The sequence below is a fragment of the Sander lucioperca genome, chromosome 6 (assembly GCF_008315115.2).
Source record: "Sander lucioperca isolate FBNREF2018 chromosome 6, SLUC_FBN_1.2, whole genome shotgun sequence".
Classification (NCBI taxonomy): Eukaryota; Metazoa; Chordata; class Actinopteri; order Perciformes; family Percidae; genus Sander; species Sander lucioperca.
Window position 1 is genome coordinate 32,681,220 of NC_050178.1, and position 20,324 is coordinate 32,701,543.

General features: G+C 43.4%; 1 protein-coding gene across 3 annotated transcripts in view; it reads left to right on the top strand.

Moving 5' to 3' along the window:
* foxp4 (forkhead box P4) overlaps positions 1 to 20,324 on the top strand; it is a 92,799-nt gene that overhangs the window by 65,264 nt on the left and 7,211 nt on the right. For 2 of the 3 annotated variants that reach the window (XM_031323235.2, XM_036002070.1), the window contains exons 6-15: positions 3,006 to 3,144; positions 5,697 to 5,898; positions 6,419 to 6,517; positions 8,043 to 8,141; positions 11,288 to 11,375; positions 12,554 to 12,637; positions 14,874 to 15,099; positions 15,871 to 15,947; positions 16,042 to 16,143; positions 19,583 to 19,704. In XM_031323235.2, coding sequence (XP_031179095.1) covers positions 3,006 to 3,144; positions 5,697 to 5,898; positions 6,419 to 6,517; positions 8,043 to 8,141; positions 11,288 to 11,375; positions 12,554 to 12,637; positions 14,874 to 15,099; positions 15,871 to 15,947; positions 16,042 to 16,143; positions 19,583 to 19,704 — 1,238 coding nt within the window. The remainder of the gene's footprint in view (positions 1 to 3,005; positions 3,145 to 5,696; positions 5,899 to 6,418; positions 6,518 to 8,042; positions 8,142 to 11,287; positions 11,376 to 12,553; positions 12,638 to 14,873; positions 15,100 to 15,870; positions 15,948 to 16,041; positions 16,144 to 19,582; positions 19,705 to 20,324) is intronic. The other variant, XM_031323253.2, reaches the window with a different exon arrangement.

Below are 20,324 nucleotides of genomic sequence, written 5' to 3' on the forward strand. Positions count from 1 at the left end.
TCTTTCTCTCTCTCTCTCTCTCTCTCTCTCTCTCTCTCACACACACACACACACATACACGCACATATATGCATGAACACACACACAGTACCAGGTTTAACCACCGCTGTGGTACAGTAGGATATCAGAGGATCAACTATGATAACATTGTGGCACAACAAAGAGGATCTCAATTGATCAGACAAGACTACTGTTGTAACCTGCATGTACAAGAGTGTGTGTATGTGCCTGTTTGTGCATGTGTGGACTGTATGTGTATAACAGAGACTTTTTGGTCACATGAATGCTCATTCACCAGAATTACCAAACACACAGAAGGCCATGCAGGAGACAGACTTAAGGGTAGGGCCTCATGAGACTTTTCTGATAAACGCATGAGGAGACATATCCTAGATTTCTCCTACTCTTCCTCAATCCCCACCCACACACACACACACACACACACACACACACACACACACACACACACAACCTCTTCTCCGACAGCGGTCAACCAACTCGACCGTGACCAAAGCAAACCAGTTGTGGTTGACTCGCATGTTGAGAGGGTGTCTAAATCGCTTTCCCCTCTCTCCCTTCTCTCTGAGGCTGTCCCAGTTTTCAGGTTTGTTGTCCTGTAACAACTAGACAAGTGCAAACACTGGTCACACAGCTACACATACATGCAGAGAGGGAGAGGCTTTGATGGGTGACGGTTCACTGCACAAACACATACACTTGAGGGAAAATGCCTCCCCACAGAGCTGCATACAGCTGATATGACTAAGGCCATTTCTAGCAGTCAGTGTTTTTCAGTTGCAGCGAGCCATCAATCAAAACCAAAAAACACCTTTTAAGGCAACTCTCGTATCTCTCCTCGTCAAGCAGGTACTGTCAGATATTGAGGCAGGGTTGTGTTTCATTTATGTACTGTGTGTAAGCCTGTCTGAAGGTGTGAGATAACCAGCCATCAGCCAGGAAAATTGTCTCTTACCCTATAAACTGATACTGGTCAGAGTAGTGTTCGGCAGACCAGGAGTGGAACAGGATTTTAACCAACTTCAGAGTCCAGCAGGCCTTGAATACACCCAGAAAACCAGAGAACAGGAAGAGACAAAGAAGTCAGAGGAGGAAGGAGGGAGAGAACAGAAAATTTCTCTTTTGCCTTTTGGAGTGTTTGTGCTTGAGTGGCTGTGACTTTTTGCCCTTTTCCCTCTTTTCTGCAATTCCTCCTCACTTTCCTGTCTGTGTGGAAGTGATGCATTGAAAGAAAGAGTATGTATGTGTATGTTGAGTCAGTGTTTGAGTGTGTTGCCGGTGCATTTGGGACTGGTCAGGAGTCAGCTTAATGAAGTGACTCTGACCATCACAAGAGATGTGTGCGTGTGCATGTGGGTGCCCGTCTACGAGTGTCTTTCTACAGTATGTGTGTGTGTGTGTGTGTGTGTGTGTGTGTGTGTGTGTGTGTGTGTGTGTGTGTGTGTGTGTGTGTGTGTGTGTGTGTGTGTATGTGTGTGTATGTGTGTGCATCTGTGTGACTGGCAGGCTCAGACAGTGTGTGATGTGCTCATAAATCACATTGACAGCCTGTTACTGCGCTAGCTTTGGCCACTCAGCCACAGCTAATGTAAACAGAACACACACACACAAACACACACACACACACACACACACACAATGTGTGTGTTTTAAAGAACCATCCCAGGAGGGAATGAGCGACAGAGGGGGGACTGGAAAAAATAAAATGGACAGACAAGTAGAAAAGGGTGGGCAGGAGGGATGGAAAGTGAAAGAAAAAGAGGAAGACGGGAGGAAACAGTTCAGTCACGACATTCAGATCATGATGGACCGTTTATTACAACAAATGAGAATTTGGCAGTTTACTTCAAAGAACTGAATCATGTAAGCATGACACAGAAACCAAATTCCATTAAACCATTGTATGGCAAAAAAGGTGTTTTCTCTTTTTTTTCATCCTTCTCTGTTTTTCTTTTGTAAAGAATCTTTGTTGTGCTTACTCTTCTACACCCCCTTACAACTCCCGAACAGCCCCCTCCCACACACAAACACATTGCCATCACACTTCTTCTCCCCAGGCACCAAGTCTGAAAGGAAGTGACCTATCTGCCCTTCCTGTGAGATCCTCTCTGTTCAAAGAGTTCCAGGCTGCCTCTCTCTCTCTCTCTCTCTCTCTCTCTCTCACTCACACACACACACACACACACACACACACACACACACACACACACACACACACACACACACACACGCACACACCTGCACTCACAATGAGCAATTCCTCAAGTTGTATTTATTTATTTTTCCTCTCCACTAGTTATCTGTGAGAGATAAAGTCCATCTCTCTTGGGGTTGGTCGAGGGGAGACTTCAAACAGCACAGCACAGGCCAGGTTTGCCCCAGACTGCAAGGGCAGGAAAGGGGACATTTATCACCATAACACACACCGACATTATCGCCATGCGCCATAGTCTATCCCACTTTCCCTTCAACCTCACTCATTCCCTTCTCTCTTTCTCTTTATCCTCAGGGTCCTCAGGCTTTGTGCTTTTCTTCCTTTTAATACAGAACTTTATTTCATATGGTGTTAGTTGACTTTATACTTGAATTTGTTGAGACTGAATGGGCCAAGCAGACCAACTGAAAGCATTATAACAGAACAGGGAGGGGCTTTTTTTTTAGATGTAAAAGAAAAAAAAGACTAAATCAAGGGCAACTGTCAAAATCTGGCATTTGGTTCAGATTTGTTTGTTGTGGGTGCAAGCAGATTCTGCCCTGCTTCAGTATACTATAACAAAATGATCAGAGGGCTTATTAATACACATTTTGGCATGCTGTGCTAATTTTGGTCACAAATTGACAAATAAATGAGTTGGTCGCATGTGAACAAGGACCAGTGGTGGTGTTTATGACTTATTTTCAGAATGGATATAAATCAATTTAGAATTAATAGATAAAATGAAATAAGTAAGAAAAACCTTTTCTACCCTCTGTCTGCTGGCCCATAGCAGTTAGGAAGTAAGCAGTTGGCCTTCCAGCAGCAGCTGATCCAGATGCAGCAGCTTCAGCAGCAGCACATCCTCAACCTCCAGAGACAAGGTCTGGTCCCACTGCAGCCCACCGCCGCCATGCAGTCTCTGCAGCAAGGTACGTGCATGCGCGCACACATACATTCATATACACAACCTTAACCATCAACACTCAGTCACACAGAGACACACACACACACACACACACACACACACACACACACACACTCAGGCCTGTATCCAATGCCGCATGTGAAGCCTGTTAAGTTAATCAGCCTATAAAAGATAAAAGGAAACCTGATTGGTGGGTTTGTGGAAGGTACTCATTTGGATAATAGGTAAAATATGCCACTAAGCCCCCTGCTTGGAGGTGTGTGCATGTGCTTGTTTGAGTGTGTATATGCTTGTGTGTGTGTACTTGAGATTAGCCAGACACAAGAACATCATCGTTTTGCTATTGCTGTGCCCACTGGATTTTTTTTGTTCCTACATGTAACTTTTCCCACAGTCCCTTCATTTTGTCAGCATGATTTTAGAATGATAAATGTTGACTGTTGACTGGCCCGCCCTTAGTGAACATGTGTGTATATGTGTGTGTCTTTGTCCACTTTTGTCACAGTAATGTCTCACGCACACACACACACACTACCTCACACGTGGAGAATGCTTTAGGGGCTCTAAAGTGGCCGTAACATTGCTAAAGCGCTGACTGAGTTGACCAAACAGACCAGTTTCCTTCCCTCCGTCTGTCTGATCGCTCTCTTTTTCTCATGCATAGTCACATGCAGTCACACACACACAAGAACACAAACTCTCATACTCGCTCTGTACTCTGAATCTGACAAAAAGAAAAAGAAACTCAATCAATTTAATTTCTAAAAAGTTCATTTCAAATAAGCTTAATACACCCAAGACTTGCACAGAACCCTTTTGTGATTACGGTAAATGAAATTACCAGTTTACAGAGAGAGCAGATACAAATTGAAAACAAAAAGACAGAGGTCACAGTTTTGGATGGAAGAGTATTTTTCAGACAGTTGCAAACATTTGGCATTGGCATCTCCTTCTCTTTTTCACTCTCTCCCTCCGTATCAGAGTGGAATTTCCCTGCAGTGTGAAAGAGCTGGTCCATTGTGACGGCTCAGCCAGGCGTGAGCCAGCGCATTCCTCTGACCAGCCATGCCACACAAACACACAAACACACATGCATAAACACTCGCACTTACACACACAACTGCACACACTGTTGCCCCGCCTCAAAGGGCTGTTGTGTCCGGTGAGTAGTTAGTGGGGGGGTGACATGAGGGGGTCCTGCTGTGGTTTTTGTTTATTTCTCTTACTGCAGTAAGATGGAGGCACTTTGATATCTGATAACTGCAAATGTTCATTAATAACAACACTGAAACTAATTTTAATGAGAATCAAACTGTTTTTTTCTAAGCACAGACCCATCATTGAGAGTGTTTCAGCAGTTTCTTCACTCTTATACAAAAAAATCCATTAGATTTGACTTCATCCTGTTAGACCCCACCTTCTAACTAAGGCTCATGTCTACAGACATCAGTGTGAAAAAAAATATAACCCTATCAGCCAGATGTGGGTGTGTACATTTATAACAGTTAGCACAAGCACTCTCATCCTCTACAAATTCTTTGTATCTGTCAACGCTAGCTGAGTAAAATTGTGAGAGTACATTTTCATCTGAATGCACACAAAATTAAGATTCTCTTCTCTTTTTTTCCTCTAAAGTTACATATCTACATGTTTGTATTTATGTTTATACGTGTTTTGATTGAATGGATGTGGTATAAGCTAGTCTGACAAGTCAGAAGAGGAAACACTTTATCTAACAATTGCTAACTACTTCACACTTTCACTCTCAGGGCGTGTCCACAGATTGGTCGGGTTTCTTGGATAATACGCACACACATGTATAGAAATCTAGGCACACACCGCCCTAATTCCTCCAGAGTGAGAACTTTTGTTTTGGCGGGACCACAGAAGAATGCAGACAAAGCAGACATAATATTTGGATTGCTGCGAGGTCCGTGTATGTGTGTGTGTGTGTGTGTGTGTGTGTGTGTGTGTGTGTGAATGTGTATGTGCAGATGTGTATGTGCATGCATGGTAAGATCCATCGGAGTAGCTGTGGCATTTTAGGCGTCTCTCAATGTGAAATTGGAGCTGAAATAACAAAGCTGCGACTAGAAATAATTCAAAGTGTGCACCCACCCTGGTGATGTTAGACAGACAAATAGTGGTAGTGACAGGAGCGGTGGTGCTAGTGGACAGTAGCAATTGCCAACAGAGATTAGGAAATAGTTGAGGAATAGTGGATATCTGGAAAAATAACAAAAACATGCAGAAATGAACCTCTTGTCTGTTTTAGTTTGTCCTATTTTCCTCTCTTAACCACTCCAAGGGACTGTAATAGTTGCTGTTTCTGTTTTATGTGGATTAGAATACAGTAGTTAGTCACAGCTCTCTGTTACATCAGTTTATTTACAGTGTCTATTTGTGGTCTCATCTGACTTATTATTAACAATATTTCTTCTTAGCTTTGTTTGAATTAGCTTAAGTTAAATATCATATAATCATATTTGCACTGAACCTGTGAAATTGATCAACTGAGTTAGGTTGCCAAGTTAACTGTGCGTTCCTTCTCTGCAGCAATGTGTCCGTCAGACCTCCAACAGCTGTGGAAGGAGGTGTCAGGGGTGCAGAGCAGTGAGGAGGCCCTAAAACAGGCCGAGGGCCTGGACTTGAGCACCAATAGCTCCAATTCTACCTCAGCCTTCCCCAAAGCTGCCAGTGCTCACATCCCATTGCACAGCCTGGTCAACGGACATAGCCACACCCCAAAGAGAGACAGGTACAGTAATGTACAATATGTTAAAATACTTCAAATATCCACATTGTGATGGTGCGTCTGTCCTCTGTTTGACCTGCAGTCTTTCTAACTCACACACTCTTGTCATTTTCAGGCTTTTAACTTTTAGCTTTTAGCTGTTCATCCATACCTACGTAGTAAACACAAGCATATGCAGCATATCACACATCACCAGGGTGTAAATGTCTCTCAGCTCATTTGATAGGAGGTGTGTTTGGGTTCAGTAAGTTCTGCCAGTATGCTGTCAACCACATGCAAGTATAGTATAGAGGAGAGGAGAGGAGAGGATGGTGTGTGCAGGCCATCTGTTAGCTAAAATGGCAATTATTTCTGAGAGTCATCTATATTTGTGGATCTGAATTTGCTGTAGACATAAATTCCTTGTTACCATGTTGACATATTGGGGATGCATGTGCTAGGAGTACTTGTACCCCACGTATGAGGACTGTGTTGTCCCATTGGCTTTTTTTTGGCTGCTCACGGGCTTGTCTCCATCTTTCAGAGCCAGACTGTTTGAGTGGATATCCTCCTTCACCAAGTCAGACAGCGGAGATGACCATGTCCCCCTTTATTCCAAAGGTGGCCAACCCCCCAGCAGCCAGTGAGTAGCAGAAACACACTCACACGTACACAAACATGAATGGACAAGACTTAAGTCCAATTTATAGTCCAGCGTTAAATCAACGCAGTAGGTATGCCGTAGCCGACGCCGTAACCTGACGTGCACCTCTCAAAAAAATGCAACAACACGTCGCGGCGACGCAGACCACATCAACTGTGATTGGTCCGCTTGGCCGTGGCTTGGTAGCATCGCATTTCCCCCTACTCATTTCCGGGTTATCCTTCTCCATAAACAAAGAAAAATCAAGGAGGGGGTTAACTTTTCCTGCCACAGCTCAGGGTCGGTGTGCAAGTATCAGTTCAAATTAAATTAAAAGAGCTTCTATTAGTTGATAAAATATATCACAAACTGTTAGCTGCTACAATGTGCTGCTGGTAGCCCAACAGAGGTGGCTTTAGTAGACACGAAGAGGGTAGCATAAGTGTGTTAGCCTGCTAAGCTAATGCATGGTTGATGTGGAGGAGAATGTGGTTGCCAGCAGTTTGTCATGTCTGCTGTCTGAGCTGCTTCTAACTTGACTCAACCACAGCCAACACACACACACACACACACACACACACACACACACACACACACACACACACACACAAACTCCACCAACCTCAGCCAGCACATATGATCAGGAAGAGGTGAAAAAGCAAAGGGAGAGGGATGTTTCCATCTGCGAGACAAATGTTTTTTGTTAGACAACCTTCTGATGTTGATTTGGGAGATCCCCATCCCAGTCCCCACACACACGTGCACACACACATACACACTCGTGTAAATATGTGGAGACAGCAGTCGCAGGCGAAGGTCCAGGTCTGAACCACATCTGCTACTGGACCTGCCACACACACACACACACACACACACACACACACACACAGAGACAGTTATTTTACCCCATGCCCAAACCAAACCTGGCCCAGGCTTTTATCGCCACACACACATACAAATACACAAACGCTTATAAATATGCACAGATGCACACACAAAAACACACATGTGCACGCACACGTAAGCTCACCACAAAAGAACAACCAGCACATGACGGCAGCCGCCGCCAATCAGTCATGGCTGGTTGGTACTGTGCCGACTCTGTGTCAACTCCTGAAACATAAGAACACACACACATGCACAACACATACGCCAAAGACAGAGAGACAGGTCATGGACTTAAGAATGTGCCTCTGAGGTTGCTGGACCAATTCCCTTATTTGCCTGGCTTCTGTAACTGACCCCACTCTGCTCTATCCTCCTCTCTCTGCACTTGGCTTCCTGAACTGTACAAACTAAATGACTGCTAACCAGACTCAGATGGCTGTATTGATGCTTCTGCTGCTACAGTTAGTTTAGCATGTGTGAGTTTGTATGTGAAAGAGTGGAATATTAAGGCTTTGCTTGTTATTATGAGAAAGTAATTGCTTTTATTTGCTGTATGTGTTATGTACATAACAGCATATGAAAAACGTAACATCCGTTTTACTAGCTCACTCTTTCTGTGTGTATCCTCTCCTCACAGTCATGAGGAGCATGCCGGCTCCCATCCTCTCTACGGCCATGGAGAGTGTAAGTGGCCAGGCTGTGAAGCACTGTGTGAGGACATGGGACAGTTCATCAAGTAAGTTAACAACCACCCAAATATATGAAATATGATGCGTAGGTTGAGGTTACAGATGGAAGTAATGCACTAAACAATGAAAAGCATATATTAGTACTTGATATGGATGACTACTTCAAAACTGAAGTGCTTTACATTTCTGCATACTGTATATTTAATGCTGCAGTTGAAAACAGTGGTAGAGGTTCTGTTTTGAGCAGCACACTTGTTAAACCTGTTGGCTCCTGAATGTGTCTTTAGTTACTTTGGAGAAGGACAATATTTCCAGACTTCTTCTCAGACTTTTTCAAAACATCACACAGATAAAGATCAGCAATATTGTCTTACTTCAGCATTGTTTTCAATTTCAGGTGGTAATGTGCAAATGTGCAAACGTCTTGGCTGTGAACCCAAAAGTTTGCAGTTACACACTTCGCTCTCATACCCGACCACAAACCAGCTTTAAGACCACATTAAAATGTCCTTAAATTCACTCATAAGCAGGCCCAAACGGATTCTGAAGATCTTTTAACAAACATACCTGTTTTTAAAAAGGCTCAACAACACTAGACCTAGTAGCATTGTAGGAAAATGACACAACAACCTTTGATTCAGATCACCAGTTGGAACTACAGATGAAGTAGAGCAAAGTGAAGCTACTGTTTGTGCTAAATGTGGAGTGTCAGTCACATACAACACTGGTGTTTCACATTGGCTCACTAATTCATCAGTTGCAATCTGTTACATCACATTTGCACCGAGGCGCATTCATGCATACACACCCACACACACAACACACACAACACACACACACACACACACACACACACACACACACACACACACACACACACACACAGGAGTACACAGACTCAACATCTATGTAAGTCCTCTGTTTTTTGAGGAATTCTTTGGAACTACAACTCTGTCCTCTTCCTCTTTGTTCCTGTGTTAGTATTTGTCACCAAGTCTTTCGTTCACTTGGTTGGTGTTTTTTTGTTCTATTGTCTGTGTCTTGTATGCGTTTCCTCTGAAGGTCAGACACATTGTTTCTTCGCTTAAATAGAATATTACTCTTAATTAGCTCATCCGCATGCACATCTTTTTGTTTTCACCACAAAACAACATCAAACTTACTTCTCTGTCACTCATTCCCGCTCTGCTTCCATCATGTTATTTGCCAGTTTGGAGTCACTGGGGGGTGTTGATGCAGTCACTGGCCTTGACATTCTGCTACCTCCTCCTCTGTCACACACAGTACAGCGGACATCCCTGTGGCACTGTGGCTGCTAACGAAGGCTTCACAAGCCTTTAATGAAGCCCTAAACAAACTCACACTCTCATTATCGGTGTGGAACTCTTAGCTATTTGAGCAATGGAGATGTTAATAAGCTGGTGATGAAATATGTACTCATACACACACACACACACACACACACACACACACACACACACACACATAATCACGGAAGTGTGCATGGTGATTGTGATGCCATCGGACAGTCAGATCAAAGCATGCAGGCAGGCTGGGAAAGTTTGGAGAGGAAAGCTGTTGTTTGGTGTCTCATTTCACGCAGCCCCGGGGCAGATAGAAGGAGAAAGAGACAGATAGAGTGAAAGAGTGTGTGTGAGTGTGTAAGAGAGAGAGGGAGATGAAAAAAAAATAGAGGCAGTGACAGATAATGCCGTCAGTCTGACAGTGCGCTCCCTTCCAGCCAGCCTTAGTCATTGCCCCAGGAGGGAAAAGGGTAGAGCAGAAGAACAGAGGAGGGAGACACTCCACTATTTCAGGCCTTTCTTCTCTTCTCTCTTCCCACCTCCCTCCCTCCCCATCCTCTGGTATAATACTCTGGCTGTGGTCGGTGGAGCTGGGTGTAATGTGGGTTAAAGCCTTGTCTGCCAGCACTCAGAGGAGTAAACAGAGCCTCATTGTCGGGACACATCGGGAAAAAAACTGCTACTGTTTATGGCCCGGCTATAGGGAGAGGGGAGGGTTTTGGGGGCAGATTTTGTTTGGAATGAGTGTGAATCATAGGCATTTGGGGAGTTGCGGGGGAAGGCGAGTGGGAAGGGGAGATTGTACAGAAGTGCAAGCGAGGGAGAGAGAGAGCTTAACAGAGTGTGAAACAGAGAAAGAGAGGGGTGAGATCATGTTTTTGTTATTATTATCGTGCACTTGTGTTGAGCAGTCTATCTGACTGGATTAGCCATGCCATGACATCATTGTTTTTGTTTCATTTCTAGACTTCGCCTGATATTGCCTAACTTTCTGCTTTCTTAAAGACACACACACTCCAATAGTCATACACTTCACACACACACACACACACACACACACACACACACACACACACACATACACACGAACACATATTTCCTTGTGTACACACTCCGCAATAAACAAGTCAGAAAAGTGGCTTTATGAAGATTACACAGATTATAATTTAACACCACAGGATATAGCAAAACTCACTCTGATATACCAGCACACACAACTACACACACACACACACACCGGGCAGGCAGCAGCAACCTGTGAATAACCTTGGCGATGACAGAGCAGAGAGAAAGGGATAGAGGAAGGGAGACAGGGAGGGGTGGGCTGGGAAGGATCAGAAGGTCCTGGGTCCTCCCACATTTGAGTAGACAAACAGCGCCACCATTCACACACACACACACACACACACACACACACACATGCTCGCGCGCGCACACACACACACACACACACACACACATGCGCACCAGTGTTAATATGTGGAGTGGAGTTTAGCTAACAGAAAGTCTGAAGATAAGGCTTTATGTGATAACATATGAGCTCATATCCAGGTGGTTGTCTTGGATCATGGCTCACTGAGCACCAATGAAGTATGCACACACAAAACACAGCTGCTGCGTCCTTCACTAGACAAAATAAACCTCCAAGATTCTGATTTATTTTTATAGCGCTGAAACTGCTCATAAATTAGTTTAAATAAAAGTGAAAGAGCTGGGTTTTGTTTCTTCATTATTTAGGACCTGTGAATTGATTTAACAAGGATTCTGTTGACTCAGGGTAACTTAGAAATTATCATTGAATTAGGACTGGCAGTGCTTTCATCTTTTTGTAGAATATATATTATTTGTAGATATCAATTTATCATCTTGCATTTTTCCTTCACCTCTAGGCACTTGAACAATGAGCACGCCCTAGATGATCGCAGCACTGCTCAGTGTCGAGTCCAGATGCAAGTGGTTCAGCAACTGGAGATACAGGTGATTGTCACACACACACACACACACACACACACACACACACACACACACACACACACACTTAATTTTCGCTCACAAACAAATTCATCCTGTCAATGGCAGTAACTTGTCTGAGGCAGGGGGCAGAGTTTATGGAGAGCAGTGGAGCTTGTAATTTAAAAGGAGCAGTCAGCAGGGAAGCTGCCATCGCTGCTCCAATTATAAAGCTGCTCTGGTCACCAGCAAGAGAGAGCAAGGCTGAGAGGGGAGGAGGGAGAGAGAGAATTAAGAGAAAAGAGAGAGAGAGAGAGACATGAGCTAGAAAGCGGAGGACCAGGCTGCATGGCCTCTCTTGTTCTCAAAGTGGCTCATGTACGCAATGCTCTTGAAACATCTGAATGCTCCAGCAAAAGCAAAATACCAACACTGGACAAGTGAAATGCTGTTCCTAAACAGTGAGTAAGAAAAGTGAAAATACAAAGGCTGCCCCTTCACACACATCTTGACATAGTTTCCAAAACACTTCAGAAAACCCCGTTCACATCACTGTGTATATCTGTCTGCTGTCCAGCATTAGGGTTACGGTTAGCATTGTGTTTGATGGTGGTGGTAAACAGCATTTAGCTGAGCCCCTGAAGCCACCACCAGGGAACGCAAAGTGACAGAGAGGCAGCTAGTGTCACATCACATCAGGACGACCGTCTCTCTCTCTCTGACATGTCACCTCATCCCTCAGCAGTCCACAAGGCAGCCCACCACTCTACCCTCCAATAGCACACACAAACGGCAGCAGCACAGGCACTGTGTTTGAATGTCTCATATTTGCACATCTCATCAGTGTGTGAGTATGTTAATGGTGCTATCTGTCTTAGTGTAGATCCGTTGTTTCTGGAGGCTACACGTGTGTACGCTTGTACTCGTGCACAAACAGACACGCAGGATGCAACGTTTCCACAGGCTGTAGCAGCACCCATTAAATGGCAGTTAACAATGTCAAACGGGGACGAGTGTGTCTGCAGGCTAGTGTGAGTGTGTGAGAGAGCTCCGGGAGCTGAGGCGGCTGACTTTTATATTCATCTCTCTGCCTGAGGTGTAATTGTAATTGTAATTCTGTGTCAATACCACATTATATCAATCTAAGCATTATGAAATGAGATAGTGTTTTTCATGGTGATAACCATCCCTTGTGTGTTTCACAGCTGGCGAAAGAGAGCGAGCGACTCCAGGCCATGATGACCCACCTACACATGCGCCCTTCAGAGCCAAAGCCTTTTAACCAACCTGTGAGTACACACTGGCACCCCAAAACCCAGATTACATGACCTTTTCATCAACTCTCTGACCTCAAACATTTGCTTGTATCTCTTATTCGCCTACAGACTCTTCTTTATCTCTAAACCTTCTTGGGATTTCACGTTCCTCTCTTACTGTAGCTTGGTATCTACTCCCCCTATTGACCAGTGAGGGTTCATGTGTTATTTAGAAATCATAGGGACTACTTTCTGTCTTTTTCTTTTCCAAACTCTTAAACTTGTCATGATACCGTGCATTTACCAGAAAATTATGCTTTCATAATGTTCTCATTCCACAGAGAAAGTTGTACATTCCAACATTCAAACTGCGTCCGGGTTGAACTTCAGTTTTGTATTCGATTCAGCATTTGAAAATTGCAATTTTTCATCTTGTCAGAGAGAGAGAACAGTAAGAGAAAACAATATTTTCAGTGTGTGCCCACAAAAGGGAAATTTGACGTGATGTGTGTATGTCTGTGTGTGTGTGTCCACACTGGTTGGTGAGGTTGTTATTAGGTATCTAATGAATATTTCATTATTCAGATTGATGAGGAGTCTTATTAAAATATGAAGATGTTGAAATTAATTGTCAATTAGTGGTAGAGTGTCTTAATTTGAGGGGCTATAAACGGGTGCAGCTGAGTGGCAATGTGTGTGTGTGTGTGTGTGTGTGTGTGTGTGTGTGTGTGTGGGTTTGTGTGTTCTTGTGTGTCTGGATGATGCGTTGATCGCTAGGGGATCAGTTGCTATTAACAACTAATGGGAAATCAGGAAGAGGCGTGTTCTGTCACCACCGGAGACGAGCCTCAGGGTCAGGGATTGGAGGAGGAGGGGCAGGGGAGGAGCGTCAGGAATGGAAACAAAGCTTGGCCTCAATTAACAGGGTTCGACTGTTGCCGTGGTGATGTGGCAGGGTTGCAGCGTTAATGAAGTACCTGTTAAACAGCCCTGCCTCCTCCCGTCTGCTTAAATGGTACAGAGAGGGGGCAGGGTAAAGAGAAGGCGATTCACACATTTTACATACATATAGACGACACCAAACACACAGAGAACAGACACGCAGACACACACACACACACACACACACACACATACACAAAGTCGTTTTAATTAGTCCTAAATTAGCAGCCCTGCAACGGCTGTCCCAGAGAGACTGGGAGTACTGGTTCTGTGTGTGTGTGTGTGTGTGTGTTTGTGTTGGTATTTGTGTGTGTGTGTGTGTGTGTGTGTGTGTGTGTGTGTGTGTGTGTGTGTGTGTGTGTGTGTGTGTGTGTGTGTGTGTGTGCATGCGTGCGTGCGTGTGTGCGCTCGCTCATGTGTGCGTGCATGCATGGCTCTTCCGTATTGGTCAGGGAAGAATTCACCACCGCAGAGTGCATGTGTTCCCTTCTTACAAACATGCTGTCTGGTGGTTTTGTATTTGTAAGCGCTTGTTTAATTGCAGTAGCCAGCGCTGTGTGTATAAATCCAGTATATGTGCATGTTCAATGTGTGCGAGCGTGTGTGGTTCTGTGCAAGAATACATTTGGTAAATGGTAGGGACACATATTCATCGGGAGTGTTGCGGACTTTATTTTTAATGTAATGTGACTTAACATAAGCGCTTCCTGAATATGGTGCCCTATATTGCTTTAGGTTAAATATTTTAAAATGAAGGTAGTAGTAGGCTCGTGGCCCATCTGGCCCTTGTTACTGTGTGTTTGCATCATTTCTATGCTCTATGTATTGCAGAGCAGTTACAGTACAACCTCAGGTGGTTTAATATTATTGCACAACCTTTAAGTGAATTGTTTAGAAACACTTTCCTAAAAGAGAATTATTTATTTGTTGTGTATTTATATAACACAAAAGCATTTTCTAATACATTGATATCACCTGACCCTGAACCTGTTTTATGTACAGTAGATGATGCTTCACTGTAAACAGCAGCAGCACTCAGCAGATGGTGAAGCCTTAAAGTAAACATGAGAGAACCATTAATCATATAGAAAATCCATTTTATGTCCCTGCACTAAAACAATTCTCCACCCTCAGTAGAGAAACTATACATTTTAATATTAATAATGGATAAGCCCAACTAAAGTTAGTTTACCCCATTTTATTAAAGTAAAGTTTCTCACCTTTTTTAGGATGGCATCAGTCTCCATTATACAAATGTATTCACACTGTAAACACCACACTAAATACTAATACTAATAATTAATAACTAATTTCTCTGTGTCTGTAGCTGAACCTGGCTTCCAGTGGCTCTCTGTTAAAGCGGGACAGTGATCTCTACCCAGAGGGTCTTCCCCACCCCCCCACCTCAGCTGCCACCCCTATCACCCCACTGCGCCAGGGACCCTCAGTCATCAGCTCCTCCAGCCTGCACACACACTCTCACTCCCACACGCACGGTGTTGGGCCCATACGTAGGCGCAACTCCGACAAGTACTGCACCCCCATCGCCTCAGGTAGACATACACTCACTCAGTACCTGCCTTGTTTGTTATTATTATTATTAGGCATTATCTAATTATTGATTTATAATGGACTCAAATTGTATGTTTTTTGATCCAGTGTTGATGACTGCTGTAGTCTTTTCTTACGGTACTTGTTGCTGTTTTTATGTGCATATTTTTAATAAATGTCCTTGCAAGAGCAATGAAATATATCTTACTTTAGAAATCACTTTCATTCATGGCTCAAAGAAAGCCATCTCTTGGCTTTCTTGCAATACAATTACTGTAGCCTTAGTTTTAATTCCAGGTATCCAAGCAATATACTGTAGTATGTGGCTGAGAATGAAGTCACATTCATACACTTTCACAAGTCTTTAAAGCAACACTATGTAACTTTTCCCACTTTGGTCCCCCTACAGGTTGTCTCATTGGAACTACAGCCTGTAGGGGGACCGAAGCGGCGAGCCGCGCGACCTGTAGTTCCAATGAGACAACCTGTAGGGGGACCGAAGAGGGAAAAGTTACAAAGTGTTGCTTTAAGTGGTAAAAAAGTGAGGATTAAAATGTGCCTAATAAGAGAATAATATCAAGCATCTAGATACACACTGCTAAGATATTAGTTTTTAAGGCACATTTAATTTTTTTTCCATCCTTATATGGATTTAAAATACCACTTAGAATTTATTTTATTTTTTTCATTTCCATTTATTATCATTTCAATTTGGTATACATTTTACATGTGTTACAATACACATGTTTAAAATTGTCATGCCTCGTTTTCAGAGCTGGCTCAGAACTGTGAGTTCTACAAGAACGCTGATGTCAGGCCTCCCTTTACCTACGCCTCTCTTATACGTCATGTAAGTCTCTCCAGTGATCCCATTTCACCATCTCCTCTCTCCATCTGTGTTCTCCTCTTCTAAATCTGGTTGTGCCTCCTCTCCCCATCCTCAGGCCATTCTGGAGTCCCCAGACAGACAGTTGACTCTCAATGAGATCTACAACTGGTTTACACGAAAGTTTGCCTATTTCAGGAGAAACACAGCCACATGGAAGGTAAAAGCTTATGATATACACACTCTCCGTTGTACTGTGTCCCTCTCAGGACATTCTTTTGGCTAGATGTAACTAATGCAAATTCTAAATGTGAAAACTAAATGTGAACTCAACTGATGGGCGATAGAAGAAGAGACCAGTTAGCAAACTGGTTTGGAGTTGTTAAGAGGATGTTGAAAACGAGCAGCTTCAGATTTATTTGAAGGTTTTGACTCAGATAGGTTTAAAGCCCGTTCAATCAAAGCACAATATTTTGACTAAAATGTTGTATATAACTATGGCTGGATAAAAGCTGATCTAATTGACTGCAAAGTAATTGTGGTTTGTGCCCACTGATGAAGCCCACAACCCAAGCACATGCAGGCTGAGACCACAATGAGAGAAACACAATTTACAGGCAGGCTTTGCAGTGTTATTCGAAACATTAGGGATTGGCCAAAATGACCTCACTTTGCAGAAAGTGAATTCACTTTGAAGGCCTACGTTTAGCACTTATACACAGAATGATACAAGTACAATAACACACACATACACACTTGCACACAAGTTTTAAAGCTGCATTTGCCCAGCTCCTAAATATATGACATTGACAGTTATTGTCTCTTTCTGTCCTTTATGAGACACTTCCCCACTGCTCTCATTCTCTCCTTCTTCCTCATTCTCTCTTTCCCTCCTTCTCCATCTCTCTCCCTCTCAGCCCTAAACAATTCTCTCACCTCCAACATGGCACATGGAGAGTCGGCCCCACTTAGCCCGGTAGAGCCACATCTAACCGTTATACAGCCTCATTACAGAGATGCACATAAAAAGCTGACACACACACACACTGCTCATGATCACACATATTGAAGTCTCTCTAGCTCAACCTCCACTCTCCCACACACACACACACACACACACACGCGGCCTGATCCCACCATTGTAGGTGCTGACCCATTTCTACAGAAAACTCACACTAATTTAAGTGTCAGTTCTTCCAGAGAGGGAAAGTGAGAGAATGAGCAAATGAGTGAGAGAGACAGTGGGAGGAGGGGTGAGGAGAGACCCCATCCTTCCTCTAATAGCCCTAAAACAAGGAGGGAGGGATGGGATGATGATGGAGGGATGGAGGGAGAGAGGGAGGAGAGGGTTAAGAGATGGGGCAGCCAGGAATATATTTACCTCCTCATCTGACTTTTATGAATTTTAACTATTAATGTCTGGTGTCTGCTTCCTGTGCCGTTGGCCTCGCAGACCTTTAAATATAGCTCGCCATGGCCTTATGTATTTATATAGCAGCTCAGTGAGTCAAATAGGGCCGTAGAGATGTATGTCCTTTAATAAGCCGTTATATTTCATGAGGGGAGCAGCGGTGTCAGGGAGTGGAAGTCATTGATCATAGAAACGAAAGGGACGAGACGACGACGAAAGAAAAAGAAATGGATGATTGAGAGATGAGGAAAAAATGAGATTGTGATTTCAAGGTGCTGCATGATGGGTTGGAGGCTTTCAGGCTGAGGTTTTATTTTGTGTTTAACTTACCAGAAAAGTATCCCATTTATTTTCTACAGTTTATTGTTTTTCAGATGCACCTAGTATAAATCGCTTTTCTGGGGACAATTGGTCCGACATGTAAAGAAAATTAGAAAAAAATAGTAATCATTATCCAATGTAATATATATAATAGTAACAGTCAGAGGGGCCTTTTTTTGCATTTTGAGTACGTACTTTGGATTCTTAAAGTACATTTTGCTAACACATACATACTTTTACTTAAATAAAATTTTCAAATCAGGACTGTTACTTGTAATATTTTTGTAGTATTTTCACAGTGTGGTTAGTACAGGATCTGAATAATTCATCGACCACCATTTAACACTAATCTGGTTGCAAAGTCATCACTAATGCTTGTTTATTCATTATTCTATTCATCATCATATGGGAGTAGCCTATCCCAGCCTGCATCAGGCAGCCCCAGAAACACAACCAGACTGATGACAATGCTCAAACATTTACAATATAAAGACATTCATGCTTCTAGTAACACCTGGGAGAACCTAAAATAAATTTAGTCTCTTGATTTTTTTTCTTTCCTTTTTTTGTGGTACACATCTTTCACCAAATTCTGCCTCCAGTTTCCCCTCCCCCCTCTCTCAGCCGGAGGGAGTTGAGATGAGTGGCACGTGTGCTGTGACCCACTGTAAATGACTGCTAATGTTTTAACTGGGAGAATTAGGCTTTCATCACGGAGACGAATGCAAATAGCATTGCAATAGCACTGGTGTCTGGCGCGCGCGTGTGTGTGTGTGTGTGTGTGTGTGTGTGTGTGTGTGTGTGTGTTTGCACTGTCAGGGTGGCGGGCGCAGATTGGGGTCAGACTCATTTACAAAACTTAGCATCACGGCTCGGGGGTTGAGGGGATGCGGGGGAGAAAGGGTTCCTCCTGATTATGGCTAGTGTAATTACGTGTGTGTGTGTGTGTGTGTGTGTGTGTGTGTGTGTGTGAGTGCGTGCATGTGTGTATCTGCGTGTGTAATTACGGCGAGGAGTGATGCATGCCTGGCCTGTCCCTCCCTCACGGCTTAGAACAACGTGTCAGAGAGAATATGCAGGATTTAATTATAGACGAATTAAAATTGGTAATGAAATTGGGCATGAACAAACTACAAATAGCAGATGAAAAGGGAGGCCTGTCCCTGGGGGGGTGAGACGAAGATAGCGGTGTGCCCGCCTGCGTGCCTGTCTGAGTGCCTGTGGATGTGTGTGTGTGTTTCTGTGTGTGTGCTGATGGTGACTGATTAGAAATATTCTGAGATAAAACAATGCTACTAGAGAACTGCTACCCTGTATTAGCTCTGTACATGGAGCATGTGTGTGTATACAAAGGATCCTCAGGTCACCCTACTTAAAAGGTAACTTAACATCAAGCTAGAAAGCATTGTTTGTACTGAACACACTCTAAGTGAGTGCTATTACCTCCAGCTAAGTGAGAACTTCAAGTAAAGGAACAAAAATAACAATTTCAGCTGGTGTTTAGTTACTCTTCAAGGACACATTTCCCGCTGGAATGTTACAGAAGTCATAGAGTATCATTTATTTAAGAGGTGTAGCTCAGATTATTTAAGTTAGGGATTTCTGAAATTAACAGGAGACATCCGAGAATATTAGTGTGTAAACTATGTGTCACTTTAAAGATAAAGGTTAAAATTGCTTTTTACAATTTTTTCATGCATTCCCTCCAAGTGTTTTTCTTTGCTACAAGCAATACTCTTCAGTCCTTTAGAAAGAAAAGAAAGAAGAAACTTAATTTATGGCAAAATAAACAAAATTCAAGTTTCTGTATAGAAACTAGAAAACAAATTAAATATTAGATAATACATTTAGATAAAATACCCATACTAAGGACTTGTTAACTCAGTCATGTTAAAGCTCTTCCTCTTTCCTCTCTCTTTTTTCCCAGAATGCTGTGCGCCACAACCTGAGTCTGCACAAGTGTTTTGTTCGCGTTGAGAACGTGAAGGGAGCCGTGTGGACTGTGGATGAAGTTGAATACCAAAAGAGGAGACCACCAAAGATGACCGGGTAAGTGTGCGCACGCACGCACGCACGCACGCACGCACACGCACACGCACACGCACACGCACACACACGCACGCACGCACACACACACACACACACACACACACACACACACACACACACACACACACACACACACACAGAGTGCACAGAGTGCACAGTTAAGGTTGATGTGAGTGTAAGCTTATGGGTGCTGGCACTATGATTGCTTAAATGGACCCTCTATTATTACGAAGAGGCCAACTCAGCAATAAAAAAAAAGTGCTGCCGGCTTATCGTGTACACACTGTACTGTATGTGTGTGTGTGTTTTTCCCTGTTTGTTGACACCATTAGTAAGCAGCTGTGTGAGATGCAGAAGGGGAAAAAAAAAAAAAAACCTTGTTAGCGTATGTAAACAGATGTTCTCTCAACCGCCAGAGAAACCAGGGATAATCACACACACACACACACGCACACACAGACACCTGCACGCCAGATATATTAGACGCTTTCATATGTGTGTTTTATCATCTGTTTACAGTCTGTGTATGTTACCACTTGTAACAACCATATTTGGGAGCCTTGTGAGTGCTTTGGCTGAGGTGACATCTTTTCACATATGTGCTCAATCTGTGATTCTTA